At 42.2% G+C, this 20,006-nt stretch overlaps 1 protein-coding gene across 1 annotated transcript in view; it reads left to right on the forward strand.

Annotated features, from left to right (window-relative positions):
* Positions 1 to 677: 677 nt before the first annotated feature.
* Positions 678 to 20,006, forward strand: part of FGD3 (FYVE, RhoGEF and PH domain containing 3) — a gene marked incomplete at its 3' end in the record, with an annotated part of 34,432 nt that continues 15,103 nt past the window's right edge. Inside the window, exons 1-6 of the mRNA XM_010076071.1 lie at positions 678 to 842; positions 6,958 to 7,126; positions 8,612 to 9,176; positions 12,631 to 12,651; positions 17,394 to 17,474; positions 18,696 to 18,832. Of these exons, the coding sequence (XP_010074373.1) occupies positions 818 to 842; positions 6,958 to 7,126; positions 8,612 to 9,176; positions 12,631 to 12,651; positions 17,394 to 17,474; positions 18,696 to 18,832 (998 nt within the window). The remainder of the gene's footprint in view (positions 843 to 6,957; positions 7,127 to 8,611; positions 9,177 to 12,630; positions 12,652 to 17,393; positions 17,475 to 18,695; positions 18,833 to 20,006) is intronic.

Consider the following 20,006-nt stretch of genomic DNA (forward strand, 5'->3'; position numbering starts at 1 on the left):
AAAAATTCAGTATCCACTATGTTAAAGTGAATATATGGGTTTATTCCCACAGCGCCTACAGAAATGAATCAAGAATGTTAAATTAAAAGGCAAACAAACATGTTAATCACTTCTTTCTCTGTTTTCCCACTGGATCATATCTTAATGGCATCTTCTAGTCCGGAGCCTTTTGAAGGAGTATTAATATTTTATGTAAGGAGGAATAATAAATAGCAGTTAAATGCAGCTTGAATGATTAGATCTCCTGAAGGAATGGCACTTGCGCTGTTCCCCCCAGCACGGGGCCCGTTTCTAACTCCATGTAACTGAGGTGTATTTTACCAAATAACGTGATGTTCCAAGCCTGGGCACTTGTATTTCTGTTTGGAGAAATCCCTTAGAAATTGTTTTTATCTTTTATGTTTCGTCTTTTTTTTTTTTTTTTTGGGTGTTCATAGTGAAGAAGATATGGTTACCAAAACTCCATCTGTCTTACCAGTCAGACAGTTTGAGATGATTATTAAAGCTGGATTTAGTGGTTGAAATAACTTGTGAGTGAATGGCTCAGCCCTCTTCTGCCCCTTCCCTCTTCTCGGGAACTTGGATGAGTGATACGCTTCTAGAAGTAGCACGGATTTTCTTTGGGACTAACAGAATGAAATGAATATTGCCTTTTTTCCCCCCTCCCTCAGGTTGCCCTTGTTCTCCTTTTCAAATCAAATGTCACATTGACTCCAATCCGGTGTTGGAAGCGTGTGGGGAACGGCAGCACATCAGCCCGGCGCAATGTATCCATCAGACTGGAAGGAAGCCCAAAACCAAAACTCCACTGGCCAAAATGCATCCTCTGCAGAAACCCCAAGGCAAGTGGCTTTGTCCTTCTAGCAATTGTACAAGCTTCTATCGCACGTGAAGTGTAATATTTTTTTAATGAATTGTTTTAATTTTAGGTCACAGCAAAATTGTTATTTTTATGTTCTAAGGTTCAAGTACAGCTGGTAGGGTTTGATTATCTTCGTTTTTTCCCAGTGTTAGATAACCGCCTGGGGAAGCCTTCAAGAAGAAATTGATTCAGGAATAACTGATTGCTTAACTTGTCAATTTATATTTCCTGTACTGTTGTTATACCTCATGCAGCTGTGAAGTGTAAGTTTAATTTAGCAATATTGCTTTCATTCTTTTTTTTTTTTTTTTTAAGTCTTTAGGTAAGAATAGCTTATTGTTTAAACCTGGGCTGTTTTCCATTTATTGTAAGAACTATGCGTAGCAACAGGAAATGCCTAAATGGAATGAATGTATTTTAAAAATAAGAAATAGAAGCTAAACCAGGCACGTGCAAGGGTAGCATATGGGCAGTGGTAATTCCACAGACCTGCCTGACTCAGTCACATAGGTGGCAATCCAAAGCATGGTAGAAGAGAAGCTGGGAAGAAGCATGTTCCAGCTGCTCTCCAGGCAGGTCTTTTGGCCTCCCCAGGCTTTTCTTCCCTAAAACTTTTGAATGCTAAAAACAGGCTGCAGTGGATTTCCTGAAAGGGGCTAAATTGTTTTTCTTTCTCCATCAACGTGTGGTTTCTCTTTGGAATGTCAGTTTTTTAAGTGCCTCCACTGCTCCCACCCCCTGCTGTGTGGAGTTGGTTAAAATATGGTATATAATGAGGGCTTGCCGTAAGGTAACTGTGGATGCAGAAAACATATCGTTTGAGAGGTGTTTGGAACAAAGGAGGGTGAGCCTGAAGAAAATACGAAGTTCATAAACCAACATTTTTTTTAAGAAGCATGTCCATGTCATAGACAGTGATTGTGATGTGAGGAAAAGAGGAAAGATAGGTTGGTGACCATTAGGGTGCAAACAGAGCCTCTGCACCACCACCCTCTCCCCATTCAAATGACTCCCAAAACAAAAGCAATCTTCTGATATGCATTCAGCCTTGAACCACTGCAAAGAAAGCATTGCATTTTCTGATTCTGGAAGTAGAGCTTAAATGTTAAATTATGCCCCATCCCTGGAGGGGTTCAAGGCCAGGCTGGATGAGGCTTTGGGCAACCTGGGCTAGTGGGAGGTGTCCCTGCCCATGGCAGGGGGTGGCACTGGATGGGCTTTAAGGTCCTTGCCAACCCAAACCATTTCGTGATTCTGTGATTCTATACTAGATCATGCTTGAAACATCTCAGGAGGTTTGTGTGTTTGTGGAGCTTTCACCCTGAGGTCTTGCTTGTCCAGGTTTAATTCATGAATGTTCCATGAGTGTTGTCAATGCTAACAATAAAAAGGAATAGCAGAAGTACCTGTTCAGTAAGAAATGGAATGACTTCAGCTGGTGTAGATCCTTTGCAGTTGTACTGATTGCACTGATGCCCAATTAGTGAGGACATAGCCTGGTTTTTATATGTCAGTATTTCAGAAATGTTGGAGGACTTAGCTTGATTCAAATCATGCTTCAAAGTTACGCAAGTAGATTAGTTTAATGTATCAGTGAGATGGTAGTGCTGCTTCTTTCTGCTGCTTCCACACATCCAAGCTCTCTCTCCCATTACAGCCATAAGCTTAGAAACAAAGAAGTCAGTGTATCTTACTGGCTGGTTAATGCTCTGAAAAGGATGAAATGCTTTCTTGGCTAGTTACTCTTGCTAATACTTTTTTTTTGACAGAACTCAGTTTGTTGGGCTTCTTGATGTCCCTGAAAAGTAGTCCAACAAGAAACAGGAGTCCCAATGAAAATTCCCATGAGAGACTGTTGCATAATACCCAATACTCAAAAATCAGGCCACCTAAGGTTTGTTCAGACTGAGCAAAGTCAGCCAAAACTAAAAATCAGCAGTACAAGTCTTGGTCATGGATGTGCCAGTCACTTTCCTGAAAGGCACTTCTTTGTCATAAATTTTAAATAAAGTTTTTATTATTTCACTTTACTTCTTTATAACAAAAGTACCTTAAACAAGTATCTGCAATGAGCTTATAGGACAGTAGAGAGCAATAAGTACAATACTTTCGAAGGAAGGGAAGATGGTGCAATTTTTTTTCTCTTCGCTTTTATTGACTTTGTAAATTTGAAATGGCTTTTCTCGCTTCTATAGTTCATTGATCTCCTGTTACTGTCTGGGTTGTATACCCAGTAAAGAAAAGAAAACACTCTATACCTCTCCAGGAAAATGAAATAATCAAAATATTTTTTTTTTTTAAAAAGTTGTTTTTATTAAATTGACTGTATTGAATTTGACATTTTTCCTGTAAACCATGCTTGCTTCCTCTTGGTGGCCATGTCCAAAAAAAGTAGTTGTGACAGTGTGGTGCATTTCCTTGCAGCAGACATAAATCTTTCCTCAGTTTTTGATGTATTTTATGCGAGAACCTTTCTTCCTGGGGCTTTCTCCCTAGAGCTACACGCATGACTCGTTAAGGCCTGTTTCTGGTTGATCTGTTGGGAGGGATGTGCTGGCATCACTACCCAAGGCTCTGGGAGCAGCTCTCTGCCCCCACCCGCGGCTGTGCTGTTGGGTCATTTATTCTTTTTGTGAGTGTGTCCACTTCCCAGGGGATAACCCTTCATCATCTGCTTCATCATGTGTAGTTTTTAAGGTCTCTTCTTGTCAAGGGGCCTTAACTGAAGTAAGTAAACCTGCAGGTGGGACTCACACCACTTGAATTTCTCTTCATTACATCCTCTCAGCTTTCCCAGCGAGTCATGACAGCCACACCACTGGTGGGGTGGTGGATGGAAATGCCTCCATCAAGTCACTAATAAATGGGTGTTGACTGTTTGCGTGGCTGTAGAGGAGGCACTTGTGAGAAACTCCTGTGCTGGCAGGGCTGAAGTGATGCAAAGGCTGAGATGCTGCTTTTGCAGGGAGGGAAGGGTCCTTATTCCCTGCTGTTCTACAAACCCAAGGCCAAGCCTGGGCTGTACCTTCTCCCACATATTTAACTTTGCCTTTCTCTTTTGTAATTCTGTCTTGCTGCTTCTCATTATTTGACTTGTTCCTTCTGCAACAAAGATTTTGTGTCTTGGTTTCTACCTCCTCCAAACAGCCGTGGGCTGCTATGTAAAACCTTGAGGAGGAGGAGGACTGGGGAAATACTGTGCCACCGCGTGGCTTCAGCCTTCAGGTGCCACCTGAAATGTCCTCCATAATACTAATGTCTCTTCCATGCAGCTTGCTTGCTTTCTTTCCTCCACCAGTTTGTCTGTGCACAGCACAGAATCACAGAATCACGAATGTTAGAGATGGGAAGGGACCTCGAAAGATCATCTAGTCCCATCCCCCTGCCGGAGCAGGACACCCAGATCAGATCCCACAGGAACGCATCCAGGCGGGCTTTGAATGTCTCCAGAGAAGGAGACTCCACACCCTCTCTGGGCGGCCTGTTCCAGTGCTCTGTCACCCTCACCGGGAAGAAGTTTTTTCTCATATTCAAGTGGAACCTCCTATGTTCCAGCTTGAACCCATTGCCCTTTGTCCTGTCACTGGATGTCACAGAGCATGGGCACTGGAAGGTGCATCCACGGTTGTGCTTTGTGGCTGGGACCTGGAGCAAGAAAACAGTGGCTGGCTCCAGCAGCGTGGGCCAGGACTTGTGGAAGGTGCCTTCAGAACATGGGCAGGAGTTCTGCTGGGGTTCCTGTTTTGGATCCTGGATCCCTACCTAACAGCAGCACCTACTTTTTTTCCAGGGCCAACTGTTCCTTTAGTACCGACGATGAGGGCACCCATACAGTTGAGCTCATCTAGCGTTGTGTGTTTTTAGCATGCACATCTTTCATTCACTCTTCCGTAGAGGTCTAAAATGGTTTTGAGTTTAAAAGTCTGTGTTGTGCTATGTAACTCTGCTTCCGTGTGAGTTCTGAGTGTAGGCTCTGGAGCAGACATCTTGTGTGGTTGAAATTTTGCTTCGTAAGTAGTGCTTGGTAAGGTCAGCGGCTTTGCCTCCCTGCTTCTGTCTCTATTTCTCAAAATTATTTCAGAAAATAAAAATTCAAAACTAACAAAGGTATTTTCCTCCTCCCTTTTTGTCCAGTGCAGAGTGTGTTGTCTCAGGTGGTTCAGGTGGAGTCCCTTAACAGCAAAGACATAAAATATTTGCATGGACAGCAGTGACACCCAGTGCTATTGGTGTAAGCGCTTTTGTTTTTTTTTTTAAGTGAACTTTTGAGTGTTGTGGACCAGTCTGAAACTATGTGGGGTAGGTTCTAGCCTGTCTGCCCGCTGCATTATGCACCTTCTGTAGAGAGCCTAGAGCTTGCCTCTTCTGGCTAGATGCGCCGAATGGCTGCGTGGATACTTTTTTTTAGGTTGTTTTGTATGTTTTGTTTTTACCAGGAGAAGTGTGGCTGGGCACTCAGTGATCACACGGTCTGCAAGAGAAAACCTGGTGAACAAAACGTAGAGCTCCACTATCCCGTTTATATGCGAGATGATTTTCTTTTCCTGCTTACCTGTTATTCCTGTGTGAGATAGGTTTTGTGGTGATGTTTTCAAAGTTGAACTATAACACCTTCATTTTAAGACAGCAATTCCAGATGGTTTTGGAGATGGGGCAAATCAGTCCTTTTAGAGGGAGTGTCCCATTAAAGCTCAAATCCTTAGAAGATTTGATTTTATTCTTTGGTGCTGAAATAAACTCAGTAGTGTAGGTAGTTTAAAACTGACCTATACTTGCAGCTCGAAAATTCTTTACACAGTCCTTTATCACTGACTGTCCGTAGCAGCTCCCCATCCGCTGGAGCAGGGAGAACATCTGGGCTGATGGGGAGCTCAGAACAGATGCCGAGCCTTCTGCAGGGTAGGGACACCAGAAATTGGCTTTTTGGGTGCATATGCCTCCATTTAGCCTCCTAAAGCAAGTAACCCTGAAATTACATTCAGAACAGTTGCTAATTAAAGCTCCATTACAGTGTTAATCACGTTACGCTGATGTGCCATATGGAGCATTTAAAAGTTGAAAATGCTTGAAATAAATTGTTCTTGAAAGTGTTGTTTAATAAAACATGTATTTAGAGTTTCCTCATTTAATATGTTAAGTCTTTGGATAGTCTAGACTGGAGGGGATGCTTGGCAGTGCTGCTGCAATCAGCGTGCACTTTGGGGGTAATCTCAGGGTCAGTTTTCCTACCTTCTAGTGGCAGGTCTGCCTGTGGGAGGTTGCTTTCACTGTATGAAACTATAACAGCACATGAACCTGTTGCCATGGGTTACTGCTTGCGTATTTCCAAAACCATTTACTCTGCAATCAATATAAGGTCTGAATAATTTTTTTTAAATTACATTTACATTACATTACACTTTTTAAAAAATACAGTAAATACTTTGTACCTTCGCCTCCAAGAGAATCCTCAAGCAGAATGTATATGTTCTTCCAACGTGTGTTTATTTATATCATTTATAACTCAATGTAGAACCAAAAGAGGAAGGAAACTTATGAAGACTACACCACAGAAGAAATGGGGGAGGGAGAATGAAAGGAAGAAAAGCTATTATGTTCTGCCTTTGCATTTTTGACCAAGCAAACACAAGGCACTGAAATCCACAGTGGGATTGTTTTTTTGTTTGGGTTGGTTTTTTTTCCCCCCATTTTTTTCCCAGTACAAGTGTTTCAACAGAGTGCTTGAGTTTTGAAAAGTCATGGGAGGGGAAACTCGTTAGGGTGTTTGAGATGGTTGAACGCATTTGCAAAAACGAAGTGTGAGCTGTGCATCCTGTTTGGTAACAAGGAAGCGGTAAAGTTCTGCGAGCTGCTCGGTTCGTTAACACGTCTGATACGGCTGTAGAAATACAAAATAGAAGCCCATCATTTTTCTTTAGCGTACTGCAGCTTGCTTTGGCATAAGAAATAATTTTGGGTTGCACCTGTGCCGTTCATAAAGGATGGTGAAAGAATGGATACCCCTCGTTCTGCACTGAGTGTTTGGATTTTGTTCACAGTTTAGTATAAAGAAGATGGAGATTTATCCTCCTGTTTTTTCCCCTCTCTTTTATTAGTACCTCCTAAGCCTGTCCATCTCAAACCTGGGCAGGAAAGAATTCCTCCTGCACCTTCTCGACCTTTGCCAGCTGATCCAAAGTCATCGAGGAGCTTAGCGCCTGGAGAGGAAGAAATACCAATATCAGCAGGAGTCAACACGCTCATTGAGAAATTTGAAAGCATTAGGTAAATATGGCTTTGCGATATCTGCTCTAATCTCCCTTCTCTGCATTTTTAACTTAGAATACAACAATTGAAAACAGTTGTAATTATCATGTAGAAACTGCTCTCGGGATGTTTTCTACTGGAAATGCAAAACTTGACTGACCACACAATGTTGGGGTTTTATATATATATATATAAAAGCATGTGTTTCAGCAACTTCTAGTTTGTAACATACAGACATTCTTAAGGAGCTTAAGACCTGCTGAATTTGTTAAGTGTTCTACCAGAAACAAGTAGCTCAGAGTCTGCTTTCAGCAGAATCATAGAGTCATAGAACCATAGAATCCCAGAATGGTTTGGGCTGGAAGGGACCTTAAAGCCCATCCAGTCCCACCCCCTGCCATGGACAGGGACACCTCCCACCAGCCCAGGTTGCCCAAAGCCTCATCCAGCCTGGCCTTGAACCCCTCCAGGGATGGGGCATCCACAGCTTCTCTGGGCACCCTGGGCCACTGCCTCACCCCCTGCACAGTGAAGAATTTCTTCCTAAAATCCAATCTAAATCTGCCCTCTTCCAGTTTAAATCCATTGCCCCTCGTCCTGTCACTGCATGCCCTTGTATAAAGTCCCTCCCCATCTCTCCTGTAGCCCCCTTCAGGGACTGCAAGGCCAGTACTGGAAGTAAATTGACTTGATGTCAGGATTGTTTTTTGCATGATAGGAACTTGATATAAAATAATTGAGTTTTCTGTCTAAGATTCAGTCAATGGCAGCCATACTGTTAGCTTGCTTCTTGGAGGCAGGGGAGAGTTAAATCGCAAGGTACTGTGACACAACATCATGGAGAACAGCATTTCCTCTGAAACTTTATGTGTAAGAGCATTAAATAGGATAAAATCTATGTGTTTTGCTGTAAAGCCAGCTCATTTTTGCAAACACACGAAAACTCTCTGAAGACCAAATCTACCTGATAGCGCTAAGTGATTTTTTTCGTAAAGAGGGAGATGGAGACAGAGACACCGTACTGTGCCTTGGAGTGTATTATCACCTGGTAAGATGTCTTTTGAAAAGAAAAAGTAGTGCCTTCTTGTGCTTCAGAAACATCCTCTCTCTGGCAGAAAATACCTTGCCCCAAAGGCTTTGTTCTGTTGAAGAATGTGAGTTCCTGTTCAAACAAACCCACAAACAAATGCTTCTTTTAAAAGATGATTCCTCCCCACCCAAACCTTCAAACCAGGTTCTTTAAGGCAACACGGGGAGTATTAAAGGCCCAGGATCCTAGTGGTGCCATTTCAATCAAAGTTACAGCTAGGAGTGGTGTGTTTTTGTCTGGAGTTGTTGGATGAATGTTATTACAGCAGCGTGCACACACTTGCCTCCTAGGATTGTAAGGGGGGTGCAAGAAATACAACTTGAATCAAATGATAATCAGGCCCTCTCTCTTTCAGGGCACTTTTGGCACCTCTGTTAATGTGAATGACTGTGGTCCTTTCTCTTCACCTGCAGGCAACCTATACATATTCTTCAAAGAAACCAGCTAAATTTGGCTCTTAAGATGGAACCTGGCCTGGACTCATCCAAACAGCCAAGCTCGTGTGACTGTGACATGGTGGCTTCCAGCAGCTCTTCCACAAATGAAAAAAGTGAACTGGAGGAAAATGAGCCAGACGTACCGTGCAGCGCGGATCTGTCCAACACAGACATAATGAAAATTAAAGAGCTAAGCATAGCCGATAACAAAAGCCACGAAGGCTGTACTGCTGTGACTGTGAGCAACGAGCCCTCTGGAGAGCTTGGCAATAAAGACTCAACTGCAGAACTGAACGGTAATGGGAAAATTCCCAACAGAGACAGTGGCATCGACAGTCCTTCTTGTAGCGTGGCTGGGGAAACTTTCCCTAGCGAAGACGGTGCAGAGCAGAAGAAGCCCAGCATGGCTGGGAACCTGGGGGAGATGGAACATGACAAAAAGGGCACCAAACGTTCCTGTGCGGAGCAGAAGAGAGACTCCACACAGGATGAAGACAGTGACATTGATGAAGGAAGCAGTGAGGAACAAGAGACATCGGAAGTGCCAAAGTTAGAATATTTGGATGTAAACAAGGTAAGGTAGTTTGTTCGTCATTATTAAGTGCTCTGAAACCAGTTCCTGACTCTGGCCGGAGATCCCTTGCATCACTTTCACACATTGCTTGGGTTTTTTGTTTGGTTGGTTTTACGTCAAAGGATTGTGACACTCATTATAATTTCCTGCTTGATGCAGGTTGCAACATGTTGCTGACCTAGGCAGTATATTTTAGAAAGGTCCCCAGTCTTGATTTAAAAGGCTTCATATAAGATAATCCATCATAGCCAGAATAAGTTGTTAAAATTTAAGTGGTTTTGTAGGTAAAAGCTCACACCTTGTGTTTCTTGTTTGGATTTGTCCAGGTTCAGCTTCTGGTAGTTGGATCGTGTTGTTTTCACTGGGGCTCTGTGATATGCTTGGGGCTCATTGGGCAGTGTATCTCGCAGGGCCTTGCATCCTAGAAGGACATGCTTGGTGAAATTGCTTCTAACAGCGATTTGTTGTGTTTTGTTTTGTTTTTACACAAAGCATGTACTTCTACTGGTGTGACAGCTTTTGAGTGCAAAGAAGTTGTTTTGAGGGTAGTTATATCCATTTACTCTTCAGGCAACTGTAGCTAGTAGAGATTTTTCTTGAATCCACAGGAGTGTAGTCCAGGCTGTTGTGTATTTGCTGCCGCTGAATAAGATTAATGACAGATTCCTTTGATTATCTGTTTATCAAGACAGTTATTTTTAGAAATAGTGATGATAGAATCGGTTGGATTTTTCCAGAAAAAGAAGACAGAAGATGGTTTGAGCAAAATGTCTGCCAAATATTCCACTTATTTTTGTTCGGGTTTTTTTTGTGTTTGGGGGTGTTTTGGCCTTTCTGCCCTCCCAGCCATCATGACAGTAAAGTTAACGTACTGCATTTTTGGTTTTTTAAATAATGTGATGAGCACCAGCAACTAATGAACTGTAGCTAGTGAACTGTGGTGTTCACACCTCTGTTTGTGCAAATCTAGTGCTTCTGCTGAAATCACCAAATATATCCTGATTTGTGTATGTCAAGAGCTTGTCCCTTGGGAAATGCGGCAGTTAAAACTCATTCAGTAGCTTCTGGGTCAGATCAGCTAGTGACTATTCAACAGTGATGAAAACTGCATGAAGGTAATGCGATGTGCAAAACGTTCTGTCCCTCAGAGCTGACCAGTACAGTTTCTGTGGTGTCTCCTTTTTCTCCGAGAATAGAAGACAGCCTGATGAGGCAAACACACCCGCAGCAAGGTGTGAAACAGCCCCAGATTTTCTCTTGCGAGTGCGTTGCTTTATGCTGCCATTCTTCATGCTGCTTTATCTCGAGCTCGGCCTGGTGAGACTGGACTCACCTTCCATTCACACCGTTCAGATGCTGCTTTGGGAGCCTGGGACTCTCCAGTGCTTCATTGCCCTGCTGCTCCTTTTGCAAATTTGGTAGTGTCAGCTCCGCCAGGTGCTAGCGGGAGGTTAGTCAGAGGGGAGAGGACAGGACCGAGCAGAGTAGGCAGCACTGAGGGCTGCATGAACCAGGTCTGTTTGGCCAAACCCGACTGTTTGCTGTAGATGGGGAGGATGTGATCTTGTTTGCCACTGTGCCACTCTTCAGTCCCTCCTGGCAGGAGGGCCATGAGGATGGTCAGAGTCTGGAGCAGCTCCCGTGCGAGGACAGGCTGAGAGAGTTGGGGGTGTGCAGCCTGGAGAAGAGAAGGCTCCGGGGAGACCTTAGAGCAGCTTCCCGTGCTGAAAGGGGGCTGCAGGAGAGATGGGGAGGGACTCTTCATCAGGGGGTGATGGGACGGTTTGAAGCTGAAAGAGGGGAGATGGAGATGAGATGTGAGGAAGAAATGTTTCACTGTGTGGGGGGTGAGGCAGTGGCCCAGGCTGCCCAGAGAAGCTGTGGATGCCCCATCCCTGGAGGGGTTCAAGGCCAGGCTGGATGAGGCTTTGGGCAACCTGGGCTAGTGGGAGGTGTCCCTGCCCATGGCAGGGGGTGGGACTGGATGGTCTCTAAGGTCCCTTCCAGCCCAAATCATTCTGTGATTCTGTTATATGGATTCAGGAGGAACCTGGGCGTGGAAGGCTGTGGTGCAGATTGCCTTGGGCTTGTGAAGGAGTAAATCCTTGGAAATATGAGTCAGGGGATCCAGCAGGACTGCAGGGTCTGTACTGGCAAAGGAGACCTCTGTCTTTTATCTTGTATGCAAGAATTTAATGGGGGGGTCGGCAGGAAACATCTTAGTGATGGAGACTCCAATTAACGTCTATCTGTTAGAATCTATTGACGCAACATCTAATGCATCCATTTACATCTGCTGTCTCTTCAGTAGTCTGCAGGTGAAAGCTTGTTTACATCTCGGATGGGCAGCATCACTACGACAGTGCAAGGCTTCTCGCCTGCTGCTGTTGGATTTCCTTCATGTGTTTATACATCCATGCACACCCTGTGAAATACTTCAGTTATTTTCTATTCAGAATAGATATGCATGTGCATTTGTGCAACTGAAATGCTATTTAAAAGGTTGTCTATTAGTTGCAGCATGTCAGCAAGAAAATAATGCATTAAATTAAATAAAAAATCTTTAATCTGGTAATTAAATTTACTGTTTGGACGAGGAATGTAGTATCAAACCAACTGTGGCAAACCCAAGCAGAAGACTTTAACATATGATTAAGAAGTGCTTTGCTGATAGATGCCAATCTTTTGTAAGACATTAGAGTTTTGATTGGTGTTTTTTAAGTCTTGTCCTTAGGTTAAATATCTGTGTAGTATGAAATAGTGCTGATAAAACATAGAGTTACAAGGTCATACTTCTCCGTAGCGTGCTTGGTGAATTTATAAAAGAGAGGGGTCTCTAGAGTAAGATTTTTTTGTTTTCTTGTGCTGCTCTTCTTCCTGAAGTGCATTTATGTAATGCTTTCAATTCTCCTTGCATTTTGAGTTGATTTCACCTTCAAAAAGGCATTTTGGACACTGACCAAGCTACACAAAGTTAGCTTGTTTTTGCAGCCACGTGGAAGGTTAGGGCTTAGAGATTTGCTGCCTCTTCTGTAGTTGCAGTGTAAGGATTGTGCCCTCTTCTGGGGATGTCGTGTGTTAGGTGTCCACAGCATTTTCCCACTCTCCCCGTTGATTCTGTTGCAGATTTGGGGCACTAAGTGTTAGGGTAAAGGGCCAGGGCTTCCAGCCAGGAGAGCCAGTGCAATTCGAAGATGACTTGTTCAGTGGTCATTCTCAGGCTGGAAGTTCGCATCACCCTTGAGAAAACTGGTAATTTGCCAGAAAACAGGGTACCTGCCCTGTTTGGAAGGAAGAGAGGAAAGTTCAGGTGGCAGCAGCTGCTGCCGTGAGAGCTGGGGAGACCTCAACTCCTCCAGAAGGCTTTGTCTGGGGAGCCAGTGTCTTTTTCCTGCTTCCCCCTTCCTATCAGTAGTACCAGGGTTTGCAGCTGCACGACGGAGTTACCTAGCACTCATTAAATATGCAAGTTTCCAGAAAGCTTTGTTATCGTTGGAGGAGGATGCATAAAAAGTACAGCTGCAGAATGATTTAATGATGGCTCAGTAATTCCTAGGATATCAAGTTAAGTGAAGCTCATGAATAAACATAAGTAGGAAAAAAATTGGATTTGCTTTTTTTCTTCTCTAATTTTCTCTTTGAGATATCTCTCTCTCCATGACCCAAGCTTTCACACATCCCATGGCTAGTGAGGAAACATTGCCTTATACATGACTCGGATTGCTTTATTTAGCCTAGGTTTAGTTCTGCAGTGTGATGTGGCTTCCTTTGGGAGTCTGCAGCATGGTCTAACAGGTCTCACTATTAGCACACAATTATTGGAATATATTTTAAACTCTCAGGAGTGATTTACTGGGATTTCCAGTTATCTTTTATCCAAATGAAAATTAACAATGGGAGCTTATTAGTTTTGATAATGTATCAAGAAAATGTCAGGAGCCCCAAGAACTGGGTTATGTTAGCCTTGATGGGTACAAAAAAAAGAAGATATAAAAGTGAGACTGAGGGGCTGTCATGCTCTGTAGTCATATACCCAAGGCTTCTGCCAACTGCCTGGGAGCAACAGAGTAATGCTTCTGAGATGGCTAACACTTCTTCATATCTTCTTATTTGGATATTTTTCACTGAGAGTAATATGTGCTCATTAGTAATCACCAAAAAATGCCTTTCTCCATCTGTCCTGCTTCCTGCTGGGTAAAATAGTAATAATGAAGTCCCACGTGAGCTTCCTACAGTCACTGACACACGCTTCCATTCTGCCTGTGCGTAGCTGGAATTTCACTTCTGATTTCATTGTACAGTGTGTGTTGGAACGTTTGGCCTGCAGTCCTGCAGGTCAGACCTTTGGGTAAGATTATCTCCATGGATGTTCTGAAAAAAAATTTTCATAGGTCATAGTCATAATGCTGGTTAAGAAAAATGAGATACATTCTCATCATCTTTTTGTTTTTTAAATACCCTGAGGAAAATGAGATCTCAATACAATGGAGACGATGACCAAGCATAGAATAACTTTTGCATATTGTTTTCATCATTTTTGAGTAGGAGGTTGTCTATAATCTTTCTGGGACCTTCTGTGTTCTTTTGAGGGTGACTGGTGTGGTTTTAAAGCATAACTGTATATGATTTTAACCTAAGCCATATCTCAGCAGCTTTCTTGCAAGATTCACTGAAAGCCTCTTGTGATAGAGATGCTAAGCGAGTATGATTGTGCAAAACCAGCTGCATGAAAAATAGTTGCTGCAGGGTATTGCCCAAGTTTTTCATACCACCCCTTTTTTTTTTTTTTTTTTACTTTAAACAAATTTGCTTTTCGTGATAGCCAAGTCAGTCTTTGCATCTGTGAATCCGTGGCCCAGGTATGCTGTGCCCAACCGGGTCGGTGAGTGGGTTCGCAGGAAGCCGTGATGCACTCGCGGCCGCTTCCTTACACAAATCAGCTTAGCACCTACCATTCCCCCATTTCTGGCTGGGATCGGGGTATTTGAGGTGTGAACGCATTCCCACTACACATGTGAACCTGACCTTGATGAGAAGCTGGTTCTGTTTGTTTTCAGGCTGGCATTTCCTTTTTCTTTAAGATGTTTTATGGACAGTTACGGCTGGAAATGAATTTTTGAACCTTCTGCAAAGAAGTGAAAGAGCATTGTGTGACTGCTGCTTCGAGCACTGGAGAGAGCTTCCTGTGTCATGAAGTCAACACCTACTGCTTCCCTTGCTTGTCACCCCACCAGCTAAATGGTTTTAAAAAGATTCTGCGGAACGGTTGTACGTATGGTTGTTGGTCCTAATGTGCCATGGCCGTGCCAAGCAGTCAGTTGGCAAGTGCATTGGGCAAAGCAGGAAAAATTTACAAGAACTGAGCAGCCTAAAATCTGCATAGGGTGGAAAACCACAGATATTTTTACATTTCTGTGTTGTTTATGTGCCTTTTAAATGGCGTGGTTTTTTTCAGGGCTTCATTAGTAAGGTTCAGTGTGCTTCACTGGTGTGACATAAAGACTTAAATAAGACTCCTCCGTAAGGAATATAATCCACATTTGAGTTTGCAAATTTGTTTTACTTTTCCTTTAGAAACATAGTCCATGAAATATCTCGTTCACAGTGAACTGAATTATGGCTCAGGCTTTGTTAAAGCTGTCCTGCAGTGGCACAAAATAAGGTTAGAAGAATGGGACTGCCTCATGTTTAATTAATCTACTATTTCATTTAAAACTTTATGTCCATTGCAAGGCAAATGTGTTGCAGATTGATCTGGAAAACATGCCTATTTCTACCACTAGCAGAAACAGCAACTGAAGAAAGAGTCGCTCTTTAAAATTGAGCTCAAGCTGAGAGTCTGTTCAGCCGTTGTTTGGTATTTAAGCAGATGTCAGCAAGTTTTTTGGAAATATAAACTGAGTTGCAGATGGTGAAGGTCAGGAGGTTAAAAAGTGCCTGCGCTATGTAAAGATTTACTTCTGAGAACAAATGTATTTTGTTGGAAATAAGTATTTTTCAAATTCTGAATTCAAACATGTCAAAGGATGTTCTTGGTGGCTGGCATGCCAGCCAGATTATGTCAGTGCCTTTCACTCGGGTGCTTCTCTCCACCCAGCAGAACTGGCAAATAAATTCTTTCTCAATGAGAGATCTTTGTAGTTATTGGAATTTGACTGGCGAACACTGCATTTCATTATAAGCTGTCATATGTTGTATGCCCCATCCCTGGAGGGGTTCAAGGCCAGGCTGGATGAGGCTTTGAGCAACCTGGGCTAGTGGTTGGCAACCCTGCCCACAGCAGGGGGATTGAAACTAGATGATCTTTAAGGTCCCTTCCAGCCCAAACCATTCTGTGATTCTATGATTCTATGATTTGCTTGTAACAAGTTTTGTTGTGCTGTGATTTTTATATTTTTTTGCTTTCCCCTAAGTATTAATATATATCACATGAATTAATGGAGCAGGGTGTTGTGTAGCATGTTAGAATCGCTTAAAAGAGTATTGGGGTTTGCTTGAAATAATTTGAGTAGTGGGGTAAAGCAGAGTATGTGTCAAAGCTTTATTCGTGGCGTGGTTGCCCGTCTCCAGGTTTGTGCCTAGAAAGAGACGGATTGCTTTAAAGGAAGACTGATGCTGTTTCAAATCCAGAAAAGCTATTCACCTCCCTTCAGTTAGTAACTTATACCACGGAGCAGTGGGCACTTCATGCTAAGTGGTACCTAATTTCATGTACGACAAGTGTTGGTCTGGTTTGTTGGAATTCATGGCTAGCTTTGAAAAGTCCTTGCAGTCTTTGAATTCTATTGCAGTTTGCCTAAATGGGGGAGAGGGAATGTATTGAAATTATTCTCATCGACTTTGTTTAGAAACAAACCAAGATGATGTTGAAGAAGCTTCAAGAGAGCATTTAATATACGTTTTCTAACAATCTGATGGTGGCCAGCAGAAGTGCCTGCCACAAATGCCAGTGAGTGCATACATAGAGGTCGACGTTGGGGATAGAAAGAGCTGTTGGTGGTGAGGGGCCCAGGTGCTTCCTGAACTGGAAACAACCCCACGTGTTTCATAGACTTCAGCTGAGCTTTTACTCCATGGATTTGTCTGGTCCTTTTGTGAACCTGCTGGAAGGTTTACTGTCTGCAGTGATGTGCTGATCAAGGGAGCCGCTCTTGGTCTTGAAGCAGCACCTCAGTAATTTTATTTGAAGAAATGGAAGAAATAGTGAATAATTGCACACCATTGGTGCTCTCTGTTCTGTTAATCATTTATACATCTCTCTCACCTTCAATGCAGTTGTCTTTTTATTTCCAGATCCAACCCTGTAAAATTTCTCTACAGTTGATCGTCCTTGCTGTCCCTTTTGGGTGTTTGTATTCCCAAACACAAACCAGCCAGCCCTTAGTTCTGGACCCTAGTTTTGGTTTGGTTATATGGCATTTAAACTCTAGACCCTTAGAAAGCTATCTAGAGTTTGTCCAAAAGCTAAAGCCTGTGTCCTAATAATTGAATTCTTTTTGAGCACTTAGTGAAGAGCCTATGTAGCCTTTGGCTAAACTGTGAATAAAGTCAGTGCTTCATAACTGCATTCGAGTTTTTTTAATTAGTGCTTTCTCATTTTATTTTTTTTTAAATGATTTTAATGAAAGACCTCACTGAGTGACTTGGGTTACATTGCTGAAAATTCTTTCCAGGGAATTGGCAGGTGTGTAAAGCTAAAAAAAAATCTTAGAAATATGCCATAGAAATGCTGCGCTGGACAGAGAGAGAAATCTGTGGCCAAACGGGTCTTGTTTCTTGTTTTCTTTTTAGTCACAGGACCTGAATCCAAAAAGGAGAAGAGTTGATTTACAGTCTAGTGCCTTAGTTACCAAATAGACCAGGCACATTTCCAGTTTTGGATAATGTTTCTGGTTCTTTACAGAAAACCATAATGAACTAAAGTGATGTCCTGAGCAGCCATTGACTTCATTACTAATTGCTCTTTCAGCAGATAGCTTTAAAGATGTCTCTGGAGCAAACTGATCCTTTAATGAGGGATGCGGAGCAGATTCTGAAATGTGTTAACCTCCTTCACTTCAGGCTTCTCTACTGGCAGGGAATTTGGCCCACTGAGAAAAGGGAAAAAAGAACAGTTGATGAAACTTGGGTTTGTAGGTGAAGATTGATTGTGTTATTTGTAACTTTTTTTTTCAGTGTACAGAGCCACAAAAGCTATTCAACATCGCAAATGAACTGCTCCATACAGAAGAAGCTTATGTTAAAAGACTCCATCTGTTGGACCAGGTAATTCAGTTTTGAATAAACTCTGCTTTCTTTTCTGTGAGCAGCAATGACGTCTGTTGTTTATCCCCTAGCCCACAGCCCAATAGTGTGAAAATGCTGTTTGTAGCTGGGAGATGGAGTTTACGTGCCAGGCTGCATGCTGTGGGTCCCAGAGGTGAGCTTTTGGCTAGTGGGTTCCCTGAGCTAGAACCCAAAGATTAGGATGTCAGAAAGAGGAATAAGAAAGCAGCAGCCCAAGTTACAGACAGCATCAGCATTTGGTTCCTCCCTGAGCGGACATGGAGAGGAAGTCACAGGGGTGCTGAAGGCATTGAAGAATGATGAAATCCATGATTGCTCTGTGATGTGCAAGAGGTTTGAGTTTTTCTAAAATCAGGCCACATGGGTCAGCCATGTGCTCAGAGTGAATTATTTTTTTTTACCCACTGTGTTTTGTAACTGTTGTCCATCATGTTTACACGTGTAAAGTAAAACTGGTGTGATGAGTCTGAACTTTCTTCCACATAAACATTGAGGTAAGTCTACACGATGCAGGCCTTTCCATAATTATCTTAAAATAAAATTTAAAAAAAGAGTGTGTAGGAAAGAGGTAAAAAATGAGGATGAGTCACATTGCTAAGCAAGTACTTTTTCAAAATGAGGGTGGAAAAAAAAAAGAAGAAAATAGTTACCTTGCTAGAAATCTTGTTAGAAGCTGTAACTTGCAGAGCCCTCTACCATACAATTCTAGGACTTCTATGGAAGACTTTCCAAAGTTTGCTTTGGATGAGTAGAGACTGTTTCAAGCCATTAGAAATTGAGGGAGTGTCTTTCCCTTTTGTTCAGTACAGTGTAATTTTTCCCACAGAGAAACAAAATAATCACATGGTTTATTTTGCTTCACATAAATAGGAGTAAGTGCTCTTCAGGGACTGGTTGTTCTTTACAACTTGCACTCCCGAATACGAGATGTCTGATCTTCTCAGTAGTTTCAATATTTTTTCAACTTACCCCTTGGATTTTTCTAATTTACCTCTATGGCCCGTAGTCATAAGTCTAATCCTAATTGACAGTGGGCTTGCGTTTTGTGAACCTCCCTAAAGACCCCAAGGACTGACTACCAGAAGTCAAAAATTGTAGCTCTATTATAAGGCAGTCAGCTTTGTAATCTTGCCATCTAAAGCCAGCGTGTCTGGGATTGTTGTTCATAAATATATGTTGGTACTGTCTTGTCTCGTGCAGGTTTTTTGCACTAAGTTGTCAGAAGCAGGTATTTCATCTGAAGTGATAACAGGCATCTTTTCAAATATTTCTTCCATCTATTGTTTCCATGGACAATTTCTTCTTCCTGAGCTCAAAACAAGAATTACACAAGAATGGTAGGTAACTGTCATTATGATTATTTAAAAAATAAATCTTCAGGAAACTATAGCAACCATAAGGCCTAGTCTCACTCCGAAGTTTTTAATTGTTTAATGCAATAGTTCACTTGTTATTTAATACATGAGTATGGAGTCTCTTAAGCATTTCTGAATAGAGGAATAGACCTGAGCACTCAAATTTCTGGAGTACGTTGTGAGAAATTTTTCAGTCCAAAGTATTGCCAGAGCTGTTTTCCTTATTGTATTTTCACTCTCTTGTTATTGCAGTACTGTGAAATTGCAGTACTAAGAAGGAAGGAAATTGCTTATTTTGGCCCCATAGTTGGAGTATTTTGGCCCCACTGTGACATATCAAAAAAACACAGTTACTTCTTGAAGAAGGAAAATGCATCATTGTGTCACAGTCTAGACTTTGCGTGCCATGTTGGAGCCTTCATGAGAAACATCCATTTCTGTTTTCTTTAATGAATTTTGTTACGGTTATAGAAAATTTAATTTCATGTTAAAATTAGTATTATAGCAGCAAACCAATGGAAAATCTGGACAGATAAGGTAGATGCTTCACATCTATATATCTGCTTATGTCTGTTATGCAACCACATCTGGTGTTGAGTCCCACAGTGTTGCACGAGTTTTTACCCCAGAATTTGTTTGCCTTCTGTTCTCGGAGATAATAAATAGTATCAGTTACAGTTTATATGTACTTTCTTTAAGAAAATAGATGTGGGTTGGTGGGTTTTTTTAAAATGAGCAATAATGGTCAAATACCTATTAAAATTTGGCAAATATAATAAGTTGTAGATGATGCGGAAAGGTTAATTGTAAGGCAGATGTAGGAAACTTGATTTGAGATGACACATTGGCTGCAAAGAGCGTCCTGCAGTGGAGGATGCAGATGGTGCTGACACTGCACCTTTCCAGGTACCCTAAACGATGAAGACAAGACCAGAGTTCACATCTGTCTTGTCCAAGTCCAGTCTTCACATAGTTCATCAGTGACCAGAAGGAATAAATGAGTCTCAGCACCTTTGCACCTGACCTGCATTACAGGGACAGCTATAATAAAAGTGGAGGAAAACTGGAGAGTTTGGAAGTCAGAAGAAGGCAGAAGCTTGTTAAATGGCTAAAGGGAGTCTGGTGTGGTCAGACTGCAAAGTCACGAGTTCAGCAG

Source organism: Pterocles gutturalis, unplaced genomic scaffold (assembly GCF_000699245.1).
Source record: "Pterocles gutturalis isolate BGI_N339 unplaced genomic scaffold, ASM69924v1 scaffold9663, whole genome shotgun sequence".
NCBI classification, from domain to species: domain Eukaryota; kingdom Metazoa; phylum Chordata; class Aves; order Pterocliformes; family Pteroclidae; genus Pterocles; species Pterocles gutturalis.